General features: G+C 44.0%; 1 protein-coding gene across 20 annotated transcripts in view; it reads left to right on the forward strand.

The window, feature by feature from the left end:
- The window catches only part of LOC130294838 (death-associated protein kinase 2-like), a 318,537-nt gene that overhangs the window by 242,982 nt on the left and 50,633 nt on the right, over window positions 1-24,922 (forward strand). For all 20 annotated transcript variants that reach the window (XM_056544924.1, XM_056544914.1, XM_056544908.1 and 17 more), the window contains 3 exons: window positions 4,522-4,651; window positions 5,989-6,037; window positions 15,673-15,699. In XM_056544924.1, coding sequence (XP_056400899.1) covers window positions 4,522-4,651; window positions 5,989-6,037; window positions 15,673-15,699 — 206 coding nt within the window. The remainder of the gene's footprint in view (window positions 1-4,521; window positions 4,652-5,988; window positions 6,038-15,672; window positions 15,700-24,922) is intronic.

A 24,922-nucleotide genomic window follows, 5' to 3' on the forward strand; every position in this document is an offset into this window, starting at 1 on the left:
CCCCTCCCCCTTTTCCCCATAGGTATAGGCAGAGTCCCCCCCCCCCCCCTTTCCCCATAAGTATAGGCAGAGTCCCCCCCCCTCTTTCCCATAGATATAGGCAGGGTCAAAAAAAAAAGTGATGCTCACCTGATATCCCACGCAGCGATCTTCTCAACAGCATGGTACCGTGTCTTCTCCCCTCCGCCGTGCAGGTGCTGATTATTGACGTCATCGGCGCCTGTACAGCATGCTGTGTGTGGGCGGAGGTCACGTCTCCTCTGTGTACGCTGCAGATGCGGCTCAGACAGAAGGGACAAGTGTCCCAGATCCTCAGTAGCGGGGGCGGCGACTGGCCCTGAACCCGGCCGGGCCCTCGGGCGATGTCTGATCAGACCGGCCAGTCAGTCCGCCTCTGCCTGCTGGTTATGCTAGTCTGTAGATGGTATAATACACAACAGTCCATTCCTAATAGTCTTTGACAGAGTGCAATTTTGTGTTTAGTATACAGCTTTTTTTGGCTGCAGCACTATTGTGTACTGCTGGTGTTTTACAAAAATACGTTTTTTTAAGAATACTGTAACGCATTTTTCTGCTCTCATCAGTGCATACCGCATACATACATCTAAGTAGTGTACTAATTTTTACCTGTTAATCTGTCAAGGGCCTACATACTGTGAAAAGACAGAGAAAAGTAATCACCGGCTGGTGTTTTACAAAAATACAGTTTTTAGGCGTATTGTAGCGCATTTTTTGCCACATACCTACAGTAGTGTACTATTTTGTGAATTCGGGTAGAAAAACAGACATTGTGCACATCTACAATCTTGTATAATGATCTGATTGCTTCTCAGCATAATATCAAAAACTAACAGGTTGTTAGTATACATTTTTGATCAAAAAGAACAAGCCCACTCGCCACGTCAAGGCCACCTATTTAGAGTGGGTCCCTAACATCCCTAGCATAAAATGGCGCAGCACCGGGCGGCGACCACCACCGCCGCGACACCAATGCCCACTGGGGGGAATGACCCACCGGCAGAGCAGCCCCAATTCCACTCAAACCAGTCTGTGGGCCGCAAACCCCCCCCTCCCCCGCAGACACGGCGCCACGGCAGCAACGGACACCGCACAGCACCACACCAGTGTGAACAAGGTGCAATCGCTCACCTACCATGCTCTCCCAGTCAGACTGGGAGGCTGCTAGGAAAGAAATGGCCCATGTGTAGCTAACTACTACTTATATAGGGTTGGGCTGAGGGGGTGGGGAAGAGTGCAGCACATGTTAAAACAAAAAAGGAGGGGATAGAAATCACAGTGTACTATTTTGTACTTGTTAATCTGTCAAGGGCCTAGATACTATGGAAGGACAGCCAATAGTAGAAACATGCTGCTGCTCTAGACAAATACTGTTTTAAGCGTAGTGAAGCGTATTGTACTCCCCTCATATACGCAATAAGTATGTCAGGCAGAGTAGTGCTAGGACGTGCACAGAGTAGTGGCAGAAGCCTAAATTCATCAGGCGCAGGTAGAGGTCGCAGCACAGTGGGGGTGTGTGGCAGCCGGAGTGGCAGTGAGAGGTCTGAGCTCCCTGTGTCAACTAGCAGTCATGTCGCGACCAGCAACCGTGATTGATCAGTTCACTCAGTCATCCTCTTCATTCCAAGTGAGATCCGACACCCCCAGTCAACAGTCTGTGGGTTCCTCAGACTCAACCCTCAGTTGGCATGGCCCTCATGCTGCTGCTCACACCTCCAGGCTCTGTCATTGTGCTGCTCTATGATCTCCTCATTCTAATGCTACCACCTCCACGCTCTGTCATTGTGCCGCCATATGGTCTCCTCATGCTGATGCTGCCACCTTCAGGCTCTCTAATTGTGCTGCTCTATGGACTCCTCATGCTGTTGCTACCGCCTCCATGCTCTGTCATTGTACTGCCATGGATACTTCAAAACATAATTAAGGTGCTAGTCCCCAGTTTCAGAAATTCCTTGCATTAGGGTCACTTTCAGGACTCCTGATGCCACCTCCAGGCTGTGCCATTCAGCCACTATATTGTATCCTCATGCTTCAGCCACATCCAGGCTGTGCCATTCAGACACTATATGGTCTCCTCATGCTTCAGCTACCTCCAGGGTGTCTCGTTCAGACACTATATGGTCTCCCTATGCTGCCACAAACTCCAGGCAGTCATTCAGCCACTACATGGTCTCCTCATACTGATGCCACCTCCAGGCTCTGTCATTGTGCTGCCATGTGACATTTGACTCCTTGTTAGATTTGGTCCTTTCTACCCACACGCCAGGGCCTGGGACACTAAAACTTGGGTATTAAAGTTCAATTTCAAAATCTTACATTTCTGTTTAAAATTCTTACATTTCAATGGTCTCCTCATGCTTTTGCCAACTCCACACGGTGACAAACAGACACGATATGGTCTCCTCATGCTTCAGCCACCTCCAGGCTGTGTCATTCAGCCAATATGGTCTCCATATATCGACTGTGTGTTGTAGGAAGCATGTTGGTATCCTTGAGTTACTCTCCCAGCATTATTGCCATGTTGATACCAGACCAGTAATAAAAGGAATATTGCCAAGGACTAGCAGAAACAGGGAACTGTGGATACTGACCACAGGCTGTTGGAATTGACTGACTATCCCAGGTGGTGGATTTACCATTTTGAAGTTCCTCAGTTCCAGTAGGCTTTAAGTCGTTCATTCTTTTTTGTGGTTCTTCAGTTGCAGAATTAAGTTGTATCATGTTTTCCTGTTCCTCCGATGAGCTAATGTCACTGGAACACACATTACTCATATCATCTAATGTTCTTCAGAGAACGTATGTTGTATGTATGTATGTATGTATGTATGACAATTTCTGATTATGAAGGAATTTTGGAATCTGGGACACAGGTAAAAATAAGTATTTTTAAGCGTACTGTAGCAAATTTTTCTGCCCTCATAAGTGCATACCACATACTTACATCTAAGTAGTGTACTATTTTGTACCTGTTAATCTGACAAGGGTCCATATACTGTGAAAGGACAGCCAATAGTACACACCTGCTGCTGTTGTAGACAAATACTGTTTTATGCAAAGTGAAGCGTTTGGACTTCCCTCATATACTCAATAAGTATGTATGGCAGAGTAGTGAAATTTCAATTTCAAAATCCTTAATTTCAATTTCAAAATCTTACATTTTAATGGTCTCCTCATGCTGCTGCCAACTTCAGGCTGTGCCATTCAGACACTATATGGTCTCCTCATGCTTCAGCCAACTCCAGGCTGTGTCATTCAGGCAATATATGGTTTACTGATGCTGCTGGGCCTGGGTCTAGGAATAAAAATGTTGTTATGGTAGCACTATCTACCCTAAATCTTCAGTTTAAATTTCAGAATTCATCTTTTAATCTTAGGGATTGTAAAGCCCTAGTGTCTACTCATGCTGCTGCCAACTCCAGGCTGGTCCATTCAGACACTATATGGTCTCCTCATGCTTCAGCCAACTCCAGGCTGTCATTCAGCCAATATATGGTTTACTGATGCTGCTGGTCCTGGTCTGGGTCTAAGCATTTTTTATGGTAGCACTAGCTACCCTAAATCTTCAATTTAAATGTCAAAATTCGTCTCTTTTTTCTTAGGGATTGTGAAGCCCTGGTGTCTACTCATGCTTCAGCCAACTCAAGGCTGTGTCATTCAGCCAATATATGGTTTACTGATTCTGCTGGGTCTGGGAATAAAAATGTTGTTATGGTAGCACTAGCTACCCAAAATCTTCAGTTTAAATTTCTAAATTCATCTTTTAATCTTAGGGATTGTGAAGCCCTAGTGTCTACTCATGCTGCTGCGAGCTCCAGGCCACTATATGGTCTCCTCATACTGATTGCCACCTCCAGGCTCTGTCATTGTGCCGCTCTGCGGCAGTGATTCTAAAAGCGATGCCTGTAACCTGCATGTCATACTGAATCACAGTATTATTTCACTACCCCTGCACACTCCATATGCGTGTTAGAACACAGAAAAGTGTTCTACATCCCTATTGAGGCTCTCTGTAGTCCAGAAATAGCCGTTTTTAATATAGATTCACCGCAAATAAATTCGGATCAAACCAAATTTTTTCGAATCTGCCGAATCAAATTTTTAAAAAGTTCGCTCACCTCTACTATTGATCCTCATGCTTCACATACACTCTCATGGTTTACTTTATGCCATGTGTTGCTGTAATGTGACATTGTTTTCTCTTTAATTTCTGTTTGGGAGAAAATTTTATAAAAATGTGTAAAAAATAAATAAAAAGAGAGAAAAACTGAAAAAGGTTAACGTCGGTTTTACTGTTCAATGCTCTGAGTAACAATGAAATCCCCCAAAATTAGATAAATTGTGTTTTTTTGTTTTTCCAATTTCATTCCACATATTATTTTTGGTTTTGTTGTACATTTGTAAAGAAAAATGAAAGGTTTAATTACAGAATAATTAGAGTTATGGATCTTAGAAGGCAAGGAGAAAAAACAAAAAACTCCCAGATTTATTCTATTTTTCTTTCAGCCAGAAAACATTATGCTCCAACAGAAGGATGTGCCACACCCAAAGATTAAAATTATTGACTTCGGATTGGCCCAAAAAATTGAAGATGGAGCAGTATTTAAGAGCCTATGTGGGACACCTCAGTATATTGGTAATGTACAAGCACAGCGGTCTCTATATATTACCCAAGTTTAGGGAATCTGATTAGGTGTGGTAATTTATGAGAAGATTATCTATAATATAAATATATATAAACTGTAACATTGGTGTTACAATTTCCCACCTGCTCCTATACGAAGCTCTTCAAGGGTCGGCATTTTTAAATAAATGAATGAAGAAATAGATAAATAAATAAATCTGATAGAAGTTGCTCCAATATTTATTGATGGAGCAGGCCTGCATAATGTGTGAGGTTTGCATTCCTACATTTTGGGCATGAGCACTATCATTTAGGGTTAACATATAGTTATTAGTAATGAGCGGCATGGGCCATATTCCAGTTAGCGATATTTCATGAATATATGGATGAATATTCGCCCTATGTTCGTGAAATTTGCATATTCGCAATGTCCGTTCACTTTGTTTTTCCATGCGAAAATCGTAATCAAATTCTTATATTGATTATATCTTTCAACTAACACTATACCCTACACTAGAACCAATCGATTCAGTACATGATTTGATTTGCTTTTAAAAAAAAAGTACAGCACAGACAGTGTTCATTCTCCTCTCACAACCACATGAAACTGCAAAAAAAAAAAAATGCTACTCGGAGTAATCTTATATAGTGAAGGGGTAGAGGTGGGCAACTTTCTTATTGGTTACTGGGGATGTTGCTAACCTCTGACAACTGTATTTGCATCCTTCTCATTGCCCCACAAGCTAAATGGGAGGGATCAGTGACCTCTGGAACTGCCGACATTCGCAAATATTTGCATATTCTCATATAGGAAATATTTGCGCTCCACACCAACTCACACAGTAAATAATATTGGAGCCTTCTTTGGACCACAAGCTGGAAGCAGGGAGGGATGATGACTTTTTTTTTTTTACACAGTACACATTGTTGTGATGTGTAATGTGAAGAAAGAAACAAACAAAACCAAATATTCGTTATTACGAATATATAGCGCTATATTCAAAATATTTGCGAAATCGGGAAGTACCAATATTGGCAGTAAAAATTCACATTTCGGATATTCGCTCTCAACACTAATAGTTATGACAAAATGTAATTGTTAAAGTGGTTTTTCAGAAGTTTGGATTGATGGCCTATCCACAGGATAGGTCGTTAGTCCCTTAACAGTGGGGTTCCAACACACGGCACCCCGCTGGTCAAAATCCCTGGGCCATTCATTGTATAGGAGTGGTTGATCAGCGATTTATGGCCTATTTTATAGAAAGGCCGTCAACCCAAAAGCCTGGAAAACCCTTTTACCAAATCAACAGCCAGAGTAATTCCAATGTTTTTATGTGTTGGTCACGCAGCTCCTGAAGTAATAAACTATGAACCACTAGGACCACCGACTGATATGTGGTAAGTTTTTCACACATACCGACATCACAGCATGCTATTACCTCAAGACATGAACTTATCAGTAAAGGTAAATTCAGACTGTACATTACTGTATGCCCTGGGAAGCTCTCAAATGTATCAATGACCCCTAATTTAATGGGAAAAGTTGGGCGATTTAAACTTTTATTAGGGAAGGAGCTTATTCACATTTATACATAAAATTGTTTTCACTATTTTTTAAATCCCATTGTGGACTATTACATGCAATCTTTCAGTTGCATACACTGTTCAATTCTCTGCTGGCGTTATGGGCGCCCAGCTTCTCCAGCCTACTGAAGCTGTCTGGAGAAGAAGAGCAATGGCACGGAGGCATGTCATGTCAACTAATCGGGATCCTACTATTGTGCCACGAGGGCCCCAATCAGCCCCCTATGCAACCAGCAATGCTTTTTTGACCCTTTAAAATGCCGCTTAAGGGTGACATTGGCGATCACGCCCCCTTGTGTTAATCCTCCCCTGTGAAATCTCTCTTGTAATTTTCCTTCATACATCCTGTCAGCGGCGATAGTGCAGCAGCGATATGAAGTAAAAATTCTCTGCTCGCAACAGAGATTTCAAGGGGTAGGAGCAGGGCTCAAGTCCTGCAGGAACTCATGGGAACAGAGTTCCTGCACTTTTTCCACAGCAGGAATGCAGTTCACATTAGCAGGAGTACTGCAGGACCAGCCCTTAAAGGGGTACTCCGCCCCTAGACATCTTATCCCCTATCCAAAGTATAGGGGATAAGATGTCTGATCGCGGGGGTCCTGCTGCTTGGGACCCCCGCGATCTCGGCTGCAGCACCCCAGACATCCAGGGCATGGTGCGAGCTTCGCTCCATGCTGGATAACTGGTGATGCGGGGCAGAGGCTCGTGACGTCACAGTAATGCCCCCTCAATACAAGTCTATCGTCACGCCCCCTCCCATAGACTTGGATTGAGGGGTCGTGACGTCACGAGCTTCCGGCGCTGCACCCAATGCTCTAAACGATCGCCCAGTGCAGCAGGGAGAACATAGGGGTCCCCAGCGGCGGGACCCCCAGGATCAGACCTCTTATCCCCTATCCTTAGGATAGGGGATAAGATGTCTAGTACCCCTTTAATTGGAAATCTTGGGTGAGTTCCCACACTTTTTTTCCCCAAGACTTGACCCCTGGGTAGGAGGACGTTTACACTGAAGATCCAGGCCGGACATCACATTACACTTGAGGCTTGGGAATGCCCTGAGTCCACCAAGCTGCTCATAATAAGAAAACTGGGAATAATGGAGCCACACATCAGCAAATGTTTAATACCATTGTCATCAGCGTCACCCGCACGTCAAGCCTAAACTGATAGGTTTGTGCTGGTGATTCTGATTCTCTTCAAAACTAAAAATAATAGTGATACAGTGGGGCAAAAAGTATTTAGTCAGCCACCAATTGTGCAAGTTCTCCCACTTAAAAAGATGAGAGGCCTGTAATTTTCATCAAAGGTATACCTAAACTATGAGAGACATAATGAGAAAAAAAAATCCATAAAATCACATTGTCTGATTCTTAAAGAGTTTATTTTCAAATTATGGTGGAAAATAAGTATATGGTCAATAACAAAAGATCTCAATACTTTGTTATATACCCAAACCTCAAAACATTTTCTGTACGTCTTCACAAGGTTTTCATACACTGTTGCTGGTATTTTGGCCCATTCATCCAATGCAGATCTCCTCTAGAGTAGTGATGTTTTTGGGCTGTCACTGGGCAACACAAACTTTCAAGTCCCTCCAAAGGTTTTCTGTGCGGTTGAGATCTGCAGACTGGCTAGGAAACTCCAGGACCTTGAACTGCTTCTTACGAAGCCACTGCTTTGTTGCCCGGGCGGTGTGTTTGGGATCATTGTTATGCTGAAACAAAACGGAAATCTTCAATTCCCTTGCTGATGGAAGGAGGTTTTCACTCATACTCTCACGATATATGGTCCCATTCATTCTTTCCTTTACACAGATCAGTCGTTCTGGTCCCTTTGCTGAAAAACAGCCCAAAGCATGAGGTTTCCACCCCCATGCTTCACAGTAGGTATGGTGTTCTTTGGATGCAACTCAGCATTCTTTCTCCTCCAAACATGGTGAGTTGAGGTTTTTTTTTTTAGCAAAAAGTTCTACGTTGGTTTCATCTGACCATATGACATTCTCCCAATACTCTTCTGGATCATCCTAGCTCTAGCAAACTTCAGACAGGCCCAGACATGGACTGGCTTAAGCAGGGGGACACGTCTGGCACTTCATGATTTGAGTCCCTGGTGGCGTAGTGTGTTACTGATTGTATCTTTTGTTACTTTGGTCCCAGCTCTCTGCAGGTCATTCACTAGGTTCCCCTTCCCCTTGTGGTTCTGGGATTTTTGCTCAACGTTCTTGTGATCATTTTGACACCACGTGGTGAGATTTTGCGTGGAGACCCAGATTGAGGGAGATTATCAGTGGTTTTGTATGTCTTTCATTTTCTAATAATTGTGCCCACAGTTGATGTCTTCACACCAAGCTACTTGCCTATTGCAGATTCAGTTTTCCCAACCTGGTGCAGGTCTAAAATGTTGTTTCTGGTGTCCTTCGGCAGCTCTTTGGTCTTGGCCATTGTGGAGTTTGGAGTGTGACTGTTTGAGGTTGTGGACAGGTGTCTATATACTGATAACAAATTCAAGCAGGTGCTATTAATACAGGTAATGAGTGGAGGACAGAGGAGACTCTTAAAGAAGTTACAGGTCTGTGAGAGACAGAAATATTGCTTGTTTGTAGGTGAGGAAATGCTTATTTTACCAAGGAATTTACCAATTAATTGATTAGAAATCCTACAATGTGATTTCCTGTATTCTTTCCCCCCATTCTGTCTCTCTTAGCTGGTGTACCTATGATGAAAATTACAGGCCTCTCTCATCTTTTTAAATGGGAGAACTTGCACAATTGGTGGCTGACTAAATACTTTTTTTGCCCCACTGTAAGTTGACAAAACAGTTAAAATATTTCAAGATGCTTAGCAATAAAAATATTCATCACCAAATGACTGTCCACAAGTAGATATAGTATATACAGTACAGTATATCTAATTGTCAGTGTATACAGCACAGTTTATCTAATTATTGATAGTATATACAGTACAGTATATCTAGTTAATGCTTAAAAATAATAATAATATATATATAAGAAGGTTGACTGCACCACACCAGCGTATTTAATAAAGGATGTAGCTTTATTTCATAAATACAGTGACTGTTTCTGTAGTCTCACACCACCATTGTCAAGTCAAAGTGCAAGTGATCCAATGGGGTTTAAATACACATAATCATGTGACTCATTAATTTACATACATCATATACTCAGACATATACTCATATACTCAACAGCGCTTCTGCATGATAGGTATTGAGCCAATGAACTAACAGACATAGACATACGTAGGGGGGCACATAGTATGCAGCTGACATGTTCCTCCGTGCATGCGCATCAGCAGCGAATACTCAGCGCAGCCATTAGATAGTTGGGCGTGGTGTATAAGTGCATCAGTGCAGAGCATATATGGGTGGTCACTTGGCCAAACAAAAGCACATGGCTAGGCAGTTGCGTGCAGAGTATAAGGGAGGCGCAGCGCAATATAGCGCAAATTAATTAAAGTATCTGGTAAAAAAAAGTGATAAGGAGCTATAAAATACAGTAACAGAGTTACCATTTATAATAATGAGAATAAGGTGAATGGGCATATCAGAGTGGAAAAAGATCAATAGGATGCCCACTGTTAGTCACAATGTACAAACATACCGGGCATGCTAAATAAGCCCACCCGAGGCAACCCAACCACATTAGGTCCCACCAGAGAGCGGCACAGGTGGCTACCGGGTTTGAGGTCTGACAACCAGGTGTCAATTCCCCAAAAATAACACCTGGGGTCCAAGGGTATATGGGTTAATAAAATAAGAGTGTTGTAAGAATATTATTGCCCCTCATGGATAGACAAACACACTCCGAGGGTCCTAAGCCATAGTGAATATAACATACTTTTACTATCGAAGCCCCTCAAAACATATATAACCATAATATCAGATATAAACTAAAGATGTCTCCTTTTCACTGGCTAAGCACATAACTGCAGTAAAAAAAAAAAAAAAAAAAAGGACAAAAAAGAAAAAAAAAAGACAAATAATATGGTACAAGAACTTAGAATAGAGAACTTAGAATAAAAATCTTGAGTCCATTATCAGGGATCGTTCAGTTTAGCCACCGGTCCAAACTTGACACTACATTACACAATAAACAAGTGTCACGATGCCGGCTGGCAGGAGGTGGATCCTCTGTGCCAGAGAGGGATTGGCGTGGACCGTGCTAGTGGACCGGTTCTAAGTCACTACAGGTTTTCACCAGAGCCCGCCGCAAAGCGGGATGGTCTTGCTGCGGCGGTAGTGACCAGGTCGTATCCACTAGCAACGGCTCAACCTCTCTGGCTGCTGAAGATAGGCGCGGTACAAGGGAGTAGACAGACGCAAGGTCGGACGTAGCAGAAGGTCGGGGCAGGCAGCAAGGATCGTAGTCAGGGGCAACGGCAGGAGGTCAGGAACACGGGCTAGGAACAAACAAGGGAACGCTTTCACTAGGCACAAGGGCAACAAGATCCGGCAAGGGAGTGAAGGGGAAGTGAGGTATATATAGGGAGTGCACAGGTGAACACACTAATCAAGGTAATTGGAAGATTGGACCAGGCACCATCATTGGTGCACTGGCCCTTTAAATCGCAGAGACCCGGCGCGCGCGCGCCCTAGGGAGCGGGGCCGCGCACGCTGGGACAGGACCGACGGAGAGCGAGTCAGGTACGGGAGCCGGGGTGCGCATCGCGAGCGGGCGCCACCCGCATCGCGAATCGCATCCCGGCTGGAGGCGGTACCGCAGCGCACCCGGTCAGGAGATCTGACCGGGGTGGTGCAGCAACGAGGATGAGGCGAGCGCTCCGGGGAGGAACGGGGACCCGGAGCGCTCGGCGTAACAGTACCCCCCCCCTTGGGTCTCCCCCTCTTCTTGGGTCCAAAGAACCTGAGGAACAAAAACTCAATTCTTTCGTGATGAGGTCCGATGCACATTAGGAGGGGTTCCGTGCGGTAACGCACGGCACAGTCCAAACTTTCATTGTTAACACAATTAATGTAGAGGGGTCTGGCGAGACTGGTCACAGGGATGTTGAACCTGTTGATAAGAGAGGCCAAAAAAAAAATTTCCTGCAGATCCGGAATCCAAGAAGGCCATAGTAGAGAAGGAGAAGGTAGAGGCAGATATCCGCACAGGCACAGTAAGACGTGGAGAAGCAGAGTTGACATCAAGAACTGTGTCACCTTTGTGCGGAGTCAGCGTACGTCTTTCCAGGCGGGGAGGACGGATAGGACAATCCTTCAGGAAGTGTTCGGTACCGGCATAGTACAGGCAAAGATTCTCCATGCGGCGTCGTGTCCTCTCTTGAGGTGTCAAGCGAGACCGGTCAACTTGCATAGCCTCCACGGCGGGAGGCCCAGGAACGGATTGCAGAGGACCAGAGGAGAGAGGAGCCGGGGAGAAAAAACGCCTCGTGCGAACAAAGTCCATATCCAGGCGGAGCTCCAGACGCCATCCGGAAAAACGCATGTCAATGCGAGTGGCAAGATGAATGAGTTCATGTAGGTTAGCAGGAGTTTCTCGTGCGGCCAGAACATCTTTAATGTTGCTGGATAGGCCTTTTTTAAAGGTCGCGCAGAGAGCCTCACTATTCCAGGACAACTCGGAAGCAAGAGCACGGAACTGAATGGCGTACTCGCCAACGGAAGAAACACCCTGGGCCAGGTTCAGCAGGGCAGTCTCGGCAGAAGAAGCTCGGGCAGGCTCCTCGAAGACACCACGGACCTCAGCGAAGAAGGACTGGACTGTGGCTGTGGCAGGATCATTGCGGTCCCAGAGTGGTGTGGCCCCAGACAAGGCCTTTCCAGAAAGGAGACCATAGCAGAGTTTAGAGTCCCCATCAAATTTGTCCGGCAGGGACAAGCAGGGGTTAGGAGCGGCCGGTTGCTGCGGAGGAGTTGCAGGAGCCGGCGGAGGAGATGGTTGTTGCAGCTGTAGCTGTGACTGAAATTGTGACTGAAGCTGCTGTATCTGTGACTGAAGTTGCAGTGTCACGGAGGTCAAGTATGCCAGCTGGTGATTTCGTTGGGCGATCTGTCGGGCTTGCTGGGCGACCAGTGTGGGGAGGTCGGCGACAACTGGCAGAGGAACTTCAGCGGAATCCATGGCCGGATCTACTGTCACGATGCCGGCTGGCAGGAGGTGGATCCTCTGTGCCAGAGAGGGATTGGCGTGGACCGTGCTAGTGGACCGGTTCTAAGTCACTACAGGTTTTCACCCGAGCCCGCCGCAAAGCGGGATGGTCTTGCTGCGGCGGTAGTGACCAGGTCGTATCCACTAGCAACGGCTCAACCTCTCTGGCTGCTGAAGATAGGCGCGGTACAAGGGAGTAGACAGACGCAAGGTCGGACGTAGCAGAAGGTCGGGGCAGGCAGCAAGGATCGTAGTCAGGGGCAACGGCAGGAGGTCAGGAACACGGGCTAGGAACAAACAAGGGAACGCTTTCACTAGGCACAAGGGCAACAAGATCCGGCAAGGGAGTGAAGGGGAAGTGAGGTATATATAGGGAGTGCACAGGTGAACACACTAATCAAGGTAATTGGAAGATTGGACCAGGCACCATCATTGGTGCACTGGCCCTTTAAATCGCAGAGACCCGGCGCGCGCGCGCCCTAGGGAGCGGGGCCGCGCACGCCGGGACAGGACCGACGGAGAGCGAGTCAGGTACGGGAGCCGGGGTGCGCATCGCGAGCGGGCGCCACCCGCATCGCGAATCGCATCCCGGCTGGAGGCGGTACCGCAGCGCACCCGGTCAGGAGATCTGACCGGGGCGGTGCAGCAACGAGGATGAGGCGAGCGCTCCGGGGAGGAACGGGGACCCGGAGCGCTCGGCGTAACAACAAGTTAGTAGGGATCTCAGTGCACTAGCCTAAGAAGTAGGGAAATTACAGAACACATTCCAGCACAATATTAACTGTTGTAAATCTGATGTGTGACTGTAAAGTTGACATTGAGTCCCCCTAGTTTCAAAGATTGAAGTTCATGGATCCATTTGAGCTCCCTCTTTTTAAGAATACTGGCATGATCGCCACCTCTCTTGATTCCCATTAGCGATCTGTGGATCATCTGGAGCAGATAAAGTAAAGTGGTAACAGGATGAAGCACCAACAAATAGTTATATAGGGTTTTGTCAATCAAAGAATTTTGTAGTGCTTGATCCAGGACAGCTTTGATTCTCGAACCTATCACCTGAGTAGGAACTCTACTCAATTAAAAATATGTAGATGAATCTCATAATTGACGTTCCGCTTCCAGGATGTATTTGTCCCGATCCATGATCACAATGGCTCCGCCCTTGTCAGCGGGCTTCACTAATTGCGATCATGCATCAGGGAGGAAAGTGCATCCCGTTGGTGTCTAGTCAAATTATGTCTCCTATGTATATTTCCAGCATCCTTAATATGAGCAATTTCTCTTTGAACTAAATCACAATATGTGTCAAATGCATTTGACTGTAAAGGAGGGTTAAAGTTACTCTGTAAATTAAGAGAAAAGTCAGAGAATACAAAGCTGTCCTGAGGAACATAAACTGTATTAATAGGAACAAAAACATTAGCAGTACATATATTATGTCCCTTATCTGTATTTTCATATGCACGATTTTATATTGAATACTTTGTTCATGTTTAAGTATTATATGATGTGTGCAAATTGAGTGACATGATTATGTGTATTTAAACCCCATTGGATCACTTGCACTTTGACTTGACAATGGTGGTGTGAGACCAGAGAAACGTAGACACTGTATTTATGTAATAAAGCTACATCCTTTATTGAATATGCTGGTTTGCTGAAGTCAACCTTCTTGTATCTACCTCGTTGGACCCAGGACCAGGGTCCCTGTGACTGCTTGCGCCCACCATCTGTACTTCACTACTCCGGTGTGCTGCTCTTCCTTTCTATTTGACATATATATATATATATATATATATATATATATATATATATATATATATATTTATTTAGTAGATTGGTAGTATCTTCCCTCTTTTTTTAAGACAATAATTAGATACAGTTCAGTATATACAGTATATCTACTTGTACTGCGAAAAATAAAATAATAAACTATAACTCCCTTCCGTTGCTCCCCCGATGTGCCGATATTGGTCTTCTATTTTCTTGGCCCGGTCCTCTTTCGCATCTTGGAGCCTGGCGCATCACATGATGCTCAGCTTATCACCGGCTGCAGGGATGTCCCGCCTCTGTCGGTGATACACTGAGCAAAATTTCATGTAAGGAGCCTGGACCCTGCCTTCTGCCTGGGTCTGTGGCATAACACTGTGCTCACTGAGCTATCGCTGGAGCCGGTAATAAGCTGATCGCAGTGTGACACGCTGGGCTCCAAGATGCGGAAGAGGACCTGGTCTAGGAGATAGAAGACCAATATCAGCACATTGGGGAGCTACAGAAGGTGAGTTAAAGTTTGTATGCAGCCCGTCACTATGGATAAAAAATAAATAAATAAAATTCCACCGGATATCTCCTTTAAATAATTTTTCCAATAATGGTTCGGTTTCATTCTTGTCTATAAGTAGAGGGTGTGTATTTGAGTAGTAAGACTAGTCCCGCCAATGGTTTTTGTTGTGTGGTTTTCAGCACGCTTTTAGTCAATGTGAACATGTCCTAAGGAAAGCATTGAATTTGAGGATTAGCATAGCAGTAAATATGGTAATTTAACATCCTCTGAATCAATGGGCGATTATCGGCCAAATAAAACTATTATTGCTGTGTGTAAAATACCCAGTGATCAGCTGTGGAACAAGCCTTCAGGAGACTGGGTCAGTGGCAATATCAGGGTTCTGTGAGTAACTCTTAATGTAATGTTTGGCATGCACAGTTGAATGAAAGGATAAATGTTTTTACACTATAATATTATTATTAAAGGGGTATTCCAGGCAAAACCTTTTTTTATATATATATCAACTGGCTCCGGAAAAATAAACAGATTTGTAAATTACTTCTATTAAAAAATCTTAATCCTTCCAATAGTTATTAGCTTCTGAAGTTTTCTGTCTAACTGCTCAATGATGATGTCACGTTCCAGGAGCTGTGCATGATGGGAGAATATCCCCATAGGAACTGCACAGCTCCCGGGACGTGAGTCATCAGAGAGCAGTTAAACAGAAAACAACAACTCAAATTCAGAAGCTAATAACTATTGGAAGGATTAAGATTTTTTAATAGAAGTAATTTACAAATCTGTTTAACTTTCCGGAGCCAGTTGATATTTAAAAAAAATTTGGCCTGGAATACCCCTTTATTAAGAATAATAAAAACATTTTTTACCTTTAAATCTTTTTTAAATTTTTCAAATTACTTCTAATAATTTACGTTTTAATGGAATCTCTGGATTTGGGAATTGTGAGATTTTTATCCAATAATTTTTAAGGTGCAGCAATGCTCTCATCATTTATTTTAATTTGTTATCTAAATTGTGTTTGTGCTTGTTTTACAGGAGTATTGGAGTTATTACGTATATACTGTAAGTACGCACACATACGCTATATACACATAAAATAGGTTATTTGATAAATATACAAACCTTCAGGCTGTGTGCAGAAAAACATCAAACAAGAAAAAATTAATAGCTTAACACATGTGTTTTTTCTAAATTAATCAAAAAGATTTCACTAAATGTTTTATGAATACTGCTGTCTTAAAATTATTTAAACCCTAAATGACAAGCATCTTTAGTACTTATTAGAGCACCCTTATGCTGCCATGACCCACTGCAAATAATTCCTGAGGACTCTTGGAATTCCAGTTCATTAGTAAATTGCACTCCAAGTAAAGTTGTTTATTGAAGAAGTAACATGCCTTTTATTCACCCATCAGATAATAAATGCAACATTTTCAGCCTCATAGTGAGGTTAAAGCGTGTATTTATTTTCACCCATCAGATAAAAATGCAACCTTACTTTCTCACTGAAAACAAATTCTTCGGGTGCCGTTTTCCATTTCTAAATAGTTTTTTTCTTCTGACATAGTGATATTTCTAACATGCAACTCCACAAAAGTCTCTAAGTCCGTGCATCACTACATTCACTCGCTCTTCTGACACCTTATTCACACTAATGCTGTCTTTAACCTCCTTATGTGCTGACCCAATATTAAAGGACATCTGCAGCGTTACAAACACTTATCCCCTATCCTCAAGATAGGGGATAAGTGTTTGATCGCGGGGGGTCCGAACGCTGGGGCCCCCTGTGATCTCCTGTACGGGGAAGCATGACGTTGAGGCCGCCACGCCTCCTTCATACATCTCTATGGGAGAGGCGGGGAGGCAGCATTCGTGCCTCCCCGTCTCCCCAATAGAATTGTATGGGGACGGGGAGGAGACGGGGCGTCACAGTCGACCTCTAGGTCGACGGTACGTGCCTTAGTGCTCACCATGAGCGCTTATGGTGGCGCCCCGTTAGGGAGAACGGAGGGGGGCCCAGTGGTCGGACCCCCGCGATCAAACACTTGTCCCCTATCCTGTGGATAGGAGATAAGTGTAATGCCGCTGCAGTTGTCCTTTAACATGGTCGAAGTGCATCAAACGCTGTATACAACATCACATGAATCCCTATAAAGAAAGAAGAAAGTGGAGCACTAACCAGCAATGACAGTGTCACGCAAATGCGCTTCTTCAGGCCATATCAGAGCCTGAAGAAGTGCATTTGCACGACATGGTCCGTAGCCCAAAGTCTTCAATGTGAGTCTGCTCCAATGCACTCTGTATCCGCCTCCGGAATAAAGTAATTTCTGCATTAAAGATTACCTGGTCAGTGCTATGCTTTCTTTATTCTTTCTTTATGATGATTGGTGTGATATTTCTAACCATGCCATCAAGCATCACAGTAAACAAAGTCCTAGCTAGGTATTTATAACAACTAATGAAGCCCTTAATGCTTGAGATGCAGTAGTCATTAAAGGCACTTTTAACCCCTTAAGGACACATGATGTACTGGAACATCATGTGTCCGCTCCCGATCTATAACGCAGGGCCACGGCGTGGCCCCACGTCAAAGCGGGTCGGGCCCAGCCTCTAACAACGTCCGGGACCCGTGGCTAATAGCGTGCGGCATTGATCGCTGTGCCACGCGCTATTAACCCTTTAGACTCGGCATTCAAAGTTGAACGCCGCGTCTAAAGTGTAACTGAAACCATGGTGGTTAGCTCAGTGGGCTGTTCGGGATAGCCGCGGCGAAATCGCGGCATCCCGAACAGCTTACAGGACAGCAGGAGGGTCCCTACCTGCCTCCTCGCTGTCCGATCGCCGAATGACTGCTCAGTGCCTGAGATCCAGGCATGAGCAGTCAAGCGGCAGAATCATCGATCACTGGTTTCTTATGAGAAACCAGTGATCAATGTAAAAGATCAGTGTGTGCAGTGTTATAGGTCCCTATGGGAGCTATAACACTGCAAAAAAAAAGTGAAAATATCATTTAACCCCTTCCCTATTTTGTTCCCTCGTTCCCTTTTGTTCCCTTCCCTAAGTTTGAATCCTCCCCCTTTTCCCATAAAAAAAAAAAAACACAGTGTAAATAAAAATAAACATATATGGTATCGCCGCGTGCGGAAATGTCCGAATTATAAAAAAAATATTGTTAATTAAACCGTACGGTCAATGGCCTGCATGCAAAAAAATTCCAAAGTCCAAAATAGTGCATTTTTGGTCACTTTTTAGATCATAAAAAAAGTCCTATCAATAAGTCCTATCAATGCAAAAACCGTTAAAAACTTCAGATCACGGTGCAAAAAATGAGCCCTCATACCGCCCAATACATGGAAAAATAAAAAAGTTATAGGGGTCAGAAATGAAAATTTTAAACGTATTAATTTTCCTGCATGAAGTTGATTTTTTCCAGAAGTACGACAAAATCAAACCTATATAAGTAGGGTATCATTTTATCCGTATGGACCTACAGAATAAATATCAGGTGTCATTTTTACCGAAAAATGTACTATGTAGAAACGGAAGCCCCCAAAAGTTACAAAACAATTTTTTTTTTCAATTTTGTCTCACAATGATTTTTTTTTCCGTTTCACCGTAGATTTTTGGGCACAATGACTGATGTCATTACAAAGTAGAATTGGTGGCGCAAAAAATAAGCAATCATATGGATTTTTAGGTGCAAAATTGAAAGAGTTATGATTTTTCTAAAGGCAAGGAGCAAAAATTGAAAATGCAATGCCTATATATCCAGAGATATAAGCATTTATCTGCTGGTGAGTTACTTTTTCATTGTGCAGGCTGGAGGGGGCGTGTCAGTCTGTCTCCCTCACAGGAGCAAGCCTGTGCAGTCAGCCAATCAGTACTCTCTACTCTGTAACCCTTTCCTCTCTGGTTTCATGCTGTACATGTTAAACAGAGGAAGATACTTGGAGCTTGCCTGCAGTAATCAGAAGACATTATGGTGAATTCATAACAGGATAAAATGTATAAATATAAGAATAGATCTTTTTTAGATAAAAGTACAGCATTTTTCTGAATACATTTTCTATCTGTTTTATCTTCTCCTAGTAAAGCTGGATGCTAATCAGCATAGCTGTCACTATGTGTGTCATTCATCTTTCACAGACTCCTGAATGTCTGATCAACTTCTTTGTCATTCAGGAGTCTGAGAAAGCTTTGACTATTTCAGCATGCTGGGAGTTGTAGTTTAGTAACAACTGAAGCTGCAGTGTTTGAAAATAACTGTGTTAGAGCAGTGTTGCCTCCAGCTTTTGTAAAACTACAGCTCCCAGCATGTCCACACATCCTTTATCTGTAGTTTTGCATACACCTAATAAAAATCTCCTATACTGGATACCGGTATGCTGTACGGCCGGTATCCAGTATGCTGTAAAATCTAGACTAGTCTATCTGGCTAAAAGACAGGCTACCCCTAGTGGCGGCTATTTTGAGCTTGAATTTCAGGTGAAAATGTAAACATTTTTTAACAGGTGTATATTGTGAAATGTCATATTATAATGAATCCTGCAATATATGAAAAGTTTTTAACAATGACAATGCCTCTTTAAATAGTGGCAGGTCCAGGTGAAGCCTAAAATGCTAGTGCCTGCCACAGCCAGAAGCACTTGCTAGTCACCAAAAATTGTGGGCTGCATCTGAACCTGCCACTGTTTAAAGCAGCAAGTCCAGGTGTCACTTGCAATGAAGCACTGCATGCAGCAGCAGAGGCCAGTGGCACCATATGTAAGAGCACCCTTAAAGTAGAATTATGTGTTGAGTTTGGAGAAACCTCTTATTATTTTAGTTGTGTTGAAGGGGTACTCCAGAGCAAATATAATTTTTTTTAAATCAATTGGTGCCAGAAAGTTATTCAGATTTGTAAATATCTTCTATTAAAAAATCTTAATCCTTCCAGGACTTATCAGCTGCTGTATGCTCCAGAGAAAGTTGTGTAGTTCTCTTCAGTCTGACCACAGTGCTCTTGCTATGGGGGTTTGCTCCTGCTCTGGACAGTTCCTGACGCAGACAGAGGTGGCAGCAGAGAGTACGGTGGTCAGACTGGAAAGAACTACACAACTTCCTCTGGAGAATAAAGCAGCTGATAAGTACATGAAAGATTAAGATTTATAAATAGAAGTGATTTACAAATATGTATTTTCTGGTACCCCTTTAAAGAGAACCTGTCAGTTCCTTATTGCATAAAAAAACTAAACTGTCCCTTTATCTCATAAAAGTAGTAAACAATGTTTTGACACTGTCTTTCGACTGTACCTGCAGTGTTGCACTTTTGGCAAAAATGACTACTTGGAGGTCTTAGCGTGTTGTATCTAATTACAAAGAAGTAGAGTAAGCATCTAGTCACCCTGCCTGTCCCCTCCTCCTCTCACTTAGGAGTGCCAGATTTCTAATGATATTCCGGGCCCTCAATGTGTCAATCAAGCCCAAGTGGAAGGGAGAAGGACCTGTGCAGTGTAAATAGATGTGGCTACCACTCCTCCTCTGTGACTAGTTACCACACCCCAGGCCTGCTGATAAAGTAGGTATAACCTTTCTTGTACCCACAAAAATGTCTACCAACTATTACTGCTAGTCTAAACTAAGATAGGATAAACACAAACCCAAAATAATGCAATGCAGTCGTTAGATATAAATAAAATGCAAACAGTTTTATTGGTATGCATTAAAAACCAAACACACATATATAGGAGGAGGAAAAAGACATTAAAAAAAATTTGCCTCACCGGACACCCTACATAAAAAAGATGCTAATCATGGGGCATATCACATAATGATACAGTAGTAACAAGTAGGGCTGCAGCTAACGATTATTTTAATAATCTATTAGTTGTCGATTATTTCATCGAATAATCAGAAAAAATATCAATATGCCAAAAAAAGGGGTTCAGCTGATTTTACTTGAAAAATTATGTATAATGGAGGAGATTTATCAAAACCTGTGCACAGGAAGAGTGGTGCAGTTGCCCATGGTAACCAATCAGCTCGCTTCTTTCATTTTTTTTGGTTGTTTACTATGTACAACTGGACAACTTTTCCTCTGGACAGGTTTTGATAAATTTTCCCCACTGGCCATATTAAAAGTTTCTAGCATGTGATGTGATCAAACAGCAGCAATTTTTGATTTTTTCTTTTTTTTACGTAAATACTCTTTTTTTGTATAGCAATAGGAAAAGGGGGAGGTAATTTTTATTGGGGGAGCAGTTAATTAACTTTATTTTTTTTTAAACTTTTTTTTTATACAGCACTCCTATACACATGGGGGTATGTGCAAACTGCAGAGCATTGCAACTGACCCATGTCTGTAGTACAGACTCTGTAGTAATACAGACAGACACTAGAGTGCAAATGCTCTGCACATACCCCCATGTGTATAGCAGTGTGTGTGTAGTACATACACTGCTATACACATGGGGGTATGTGCAGAGCATTTGCACCCTAGTGTCTGCAGAAGACCCTAGGGCCCAATGCTCTGCACGTACCCCCCCATGTGTATAGCAGTGTGTGTGGTACACACTATATACTGGCCCCACCAAGCTTACTATTGCAGACTGTAATGACAGAGACAAACGCTACCTGTCTGTCACTATCTCCTCCCACACCAGGAATATCCGCAGCCCAGCTGACAGCCGCCCCCAGCAAGCCCCACCCCCTGTCACTGGGTCACTTACTCAGCTGTCCACTGCCGCTGGGGTTACTGATGCCTGCTCATTGCCAGGATTGGAGAAGTAGTCCCAGAGCCCGGGCAGCTTCCTGCCGGTCTTCAGCAGCTCGGTGTGCAGTTCCTGAGCTGTGAGCAGCAGCTGATCCTGCAGCAACAGCGCCGCAACCACGTCCATCGGCACCCGTCTGGCTCTGGGACTGGGGTCAGGTACTGTTAACTTAAAAAGGCTGTGACGGTGTGGGATTTGCAGGACCTGCAGACACAGTGCCTGAATGCCCGCACCGCCTGCTGCAGCCTCATGACTGCCGGCGTCCGGCATCCCTTTGCAACGAATCAGCCAATTATTCGATAACTGGTTTTGTTGACAACTAATAAACACAGGCATCTCATATATACTTGTATGAAAGTGCATAACAATTAAAGTTCCGTGTGCTGGAAGTCACAGATCATAACATAGAAAGTGCAGAGTGCCACAATATACAGTACAAAAAGTAATACCCACACAAGACCAAGTGGTAAGTAATGCAATGTAGGGGCCGGGATGATGCCACTCCAACGCGCGTTTCGGCATGCTGACCTTTGTCCTGGGGTGGCTACCCCCCGACCTCCAGACTTTAAATACAACTAAAGACCCAATGGGAATGAAGAACACATAATTGACCTCGTTGTATTGAGGCATAATAACTCCGTGGCCGTATATGGCGCATACTGAGCCACTAACGTCCCTTCCCCCGGCGTCCGGAGAGACCGCGTCACATGACACCACCACTTGAACAAGCACATGATCAGAGCCATATTAAAACGCGATCTCCCAGACTACCGCGAGAGGCCACAGCCGAGTATGCGCACTGGCGACGGAGTCAGCTAATGAAAATCAAGCTAGCTGAATGTTATGACATCTGTTGGCGGAGAGAGCAAATTGCAGACGGAGTATATCCCAGGATCAACAAAACAGTACATATACAGTAAGATTTGTACAAAAATGAGTGGTGCTACTGTCACCCTACACATAATAAGGTAATAAATACATGTGCACCAGTATATGAAATATAGTGTCAGAACACTGAGCCCAACCATGAATAAAACAGGAAATAAATATAAAGGTTTTGCTGTTACTGGTGATAGTAACAAAAAAATAAATAAAATTAAACAACCCCAAAAAGAAAATCCTAGGGAAAGTAATGATGAATCACAAGTAAAAATAATATGAGAATGATAAGAAGAAAGAATGGAAAAATAGGCAATAATGCATAAATGTTGTAGATGGGGAGTAAAGGATGTGGGACAATACGAGTTGTATATTAAATGAACAAATAGGTATAAAGTTATACCTGTACAATTACAGAGATAAAAGTATGAAGATGGGAAGTGGAAAATGTAAAATGAGGAATAAGTGAGGGAGAGAGTGCAGGGTTTAAAGGGGTTATCCACCATAAGAGGATTTTAGTACGTACCTGGCAGACAGTAATGGACATGCTTAAGAAGGATCTGCACTTGTCTTTTGGCTAAATGGCTATGTTGTGAGATTACCATAACACTGTGGCTAGCTTTTTGTGAACTGGTATTTCCTGTTTCAGTTTTCTCTTTTTGCCTACAAATCCATAATTCCATTTTCCTCCCTCCCACACATCAGCCACCCCACCCATTGAAACCTAAATGAGCTGCATCCATTCAAAAGACCTGTGGTTTTCAATCAGGGTGCCTACAGCTGTTGCATTAGTTGCAGATTGATCTCTCTCCCACCATGCGATCCCTCCACCCATTGAGCAATAAATGGAGGAAAAAAACTGAGGTAGCGCCGGGTGCGGTGTAGGTCTTTAGCCGATGTAGGTGGGTACCCAGGTGGGTGTACCGTATTCCCTGCCGGTGATGGTAGCTTGGTATGCAGGCCAGCAGTGTGAGGACGGAGCCCAGAGGAGAGTCCGTATAGTAATGCAGAGGTATAGGAGAAAAAAGCTGCAATGGCGCTCCCAGACAGCTCCTGGGAGCGCCATCGCAGCTTTTTTCTCCTATACCTCTGCTCCACCCATTGAAGCAGACAGGCTCCCTGTCATCAGCTGACTAGTGAGTCAGGTCTCAGCCGCATTGCAACCTGTGAAAAATCTGAGACTACAGTCATTTTGTATGCTGTTAAAAATAAATATTGGGGTGAAAATCACAGAAGAGTTGTGAGAAAACCATCAAACACAGGTACAAACACTATATTATGAACTACACTAACTTTACAGCCCCTGTAGCATAGTCAAATAAAAAAATAATCCTGGAATACCCCTTTAAATAGGGATGAATAGTGACCATAGTAATATAACGACAACACCAAAAATGGTGTTATGTGGGGAGGAAGGAAAAAAGAAAAAAAAAGAAGAGGGGGAGGAAAAAAGAAAATACAGCCCAGATGTGATCAAAACACACAAAAACACCCGGTGACCATATAAAATAGTGGGCGAACCAACCAAAAGAGGGAAAGAGCAGTGATGACATGAAGGCCAAAATAAGTGTAGAGTGGATAAGAGAATTGTGTGAAATGAAAGTGCTGATCAAAAGTGCAAAAAAAAATTTAATATATATACCGTAAAGTAGGTACGGCAAATACAAAAATTGTATACAAAAGCATGGTGAGGTGAAAATAGGGCAACTCCTGATTAACATAGGTTGAACAAGGGGGGCAATGAAAAATACAAAATTATATACAAGGGACCAAAGGAAAAGGTAGGGCTAAGAACAACGTATTAAGCCCCATGGCGCATGTATAACACAAAGTGAATACAACAGTACACTAGATAGTAAAGTGCCAATAGTGCAACTCATAGATAAAGCAGATTGACATAAGACAAGGACAACGTATTTAGCTCCAAGGTCATATAAACCCTGACTATATGTATTATATTAACTAGAGGCACAAATATAGATAGTGTCTGGAAAAAGACAAAACCTTAGTAATAAAGTTACCTAATATCGTGGGTAGGGCATAACCAATACTTGTTACGCCGAGCGCTCCGGGTCCCCGCTCCTCCCCGGAGCGCTCGCTACACTCTCCTCACTGCAGCGCTCCGGTCAGATCCACTGACCCGGGGCGCTGCGATACTGCCTCCAGCCGGGATGCGATTCGCGATGCGGGTAGCGCCCGCTCGCGATGCGCACCCCGGCCCCCGTACCTGACTCGCTCTCCGTCGGTCCTGTCCCGGCGCGCGCGGCCCCGCTCCTTAGGGCGCGCGCGCGCCGGGTCTTTGCGATTTAAAGGGCCACTGCGCCGCTGATTGGCGCAGTGGTTCCAATTTGCCTGATCACCTGTGCACTTCCCTATATCACCTCACTTCCCCTGCACTCCCTCGCCGGATCTTGTTGCCATTGTGCCAGTGAAAGCGTTTCCTTGTGTGTTCCTAGCCTGTGCTCCAGACCTCCTGCCGTTGCCCCTGACTACGATCCTTGCTGCCTGCCCCGACCTTCTGCTACGCCCGACCTTGCTTCTGCCTGCTCCCTTGTACCGCGCCTATCTTCAGCAGCCAGAGAGGTTGAGCCGTTGCTAGTGGATACGACCTGGTCACTACCGCCGCAGCAAGTCCATCCCGCTTTGCGGCGGGCTCT

The sequence above is a fragment of the Hyla sarda genome, chromosome 11 (assembly GCF_029499605.1).
Source record: "Hyla sarda isolate aHylSar1 chromosome 11, aHylSar1.hap1, whole genome shotgun sequence".
In the NCBI taxonomy this organism is placed as follows: Eukaryota; Metazoa; Chordata; class Amphibia; order Anura; family Hylidae; genus Hyla; species Hyla sarda.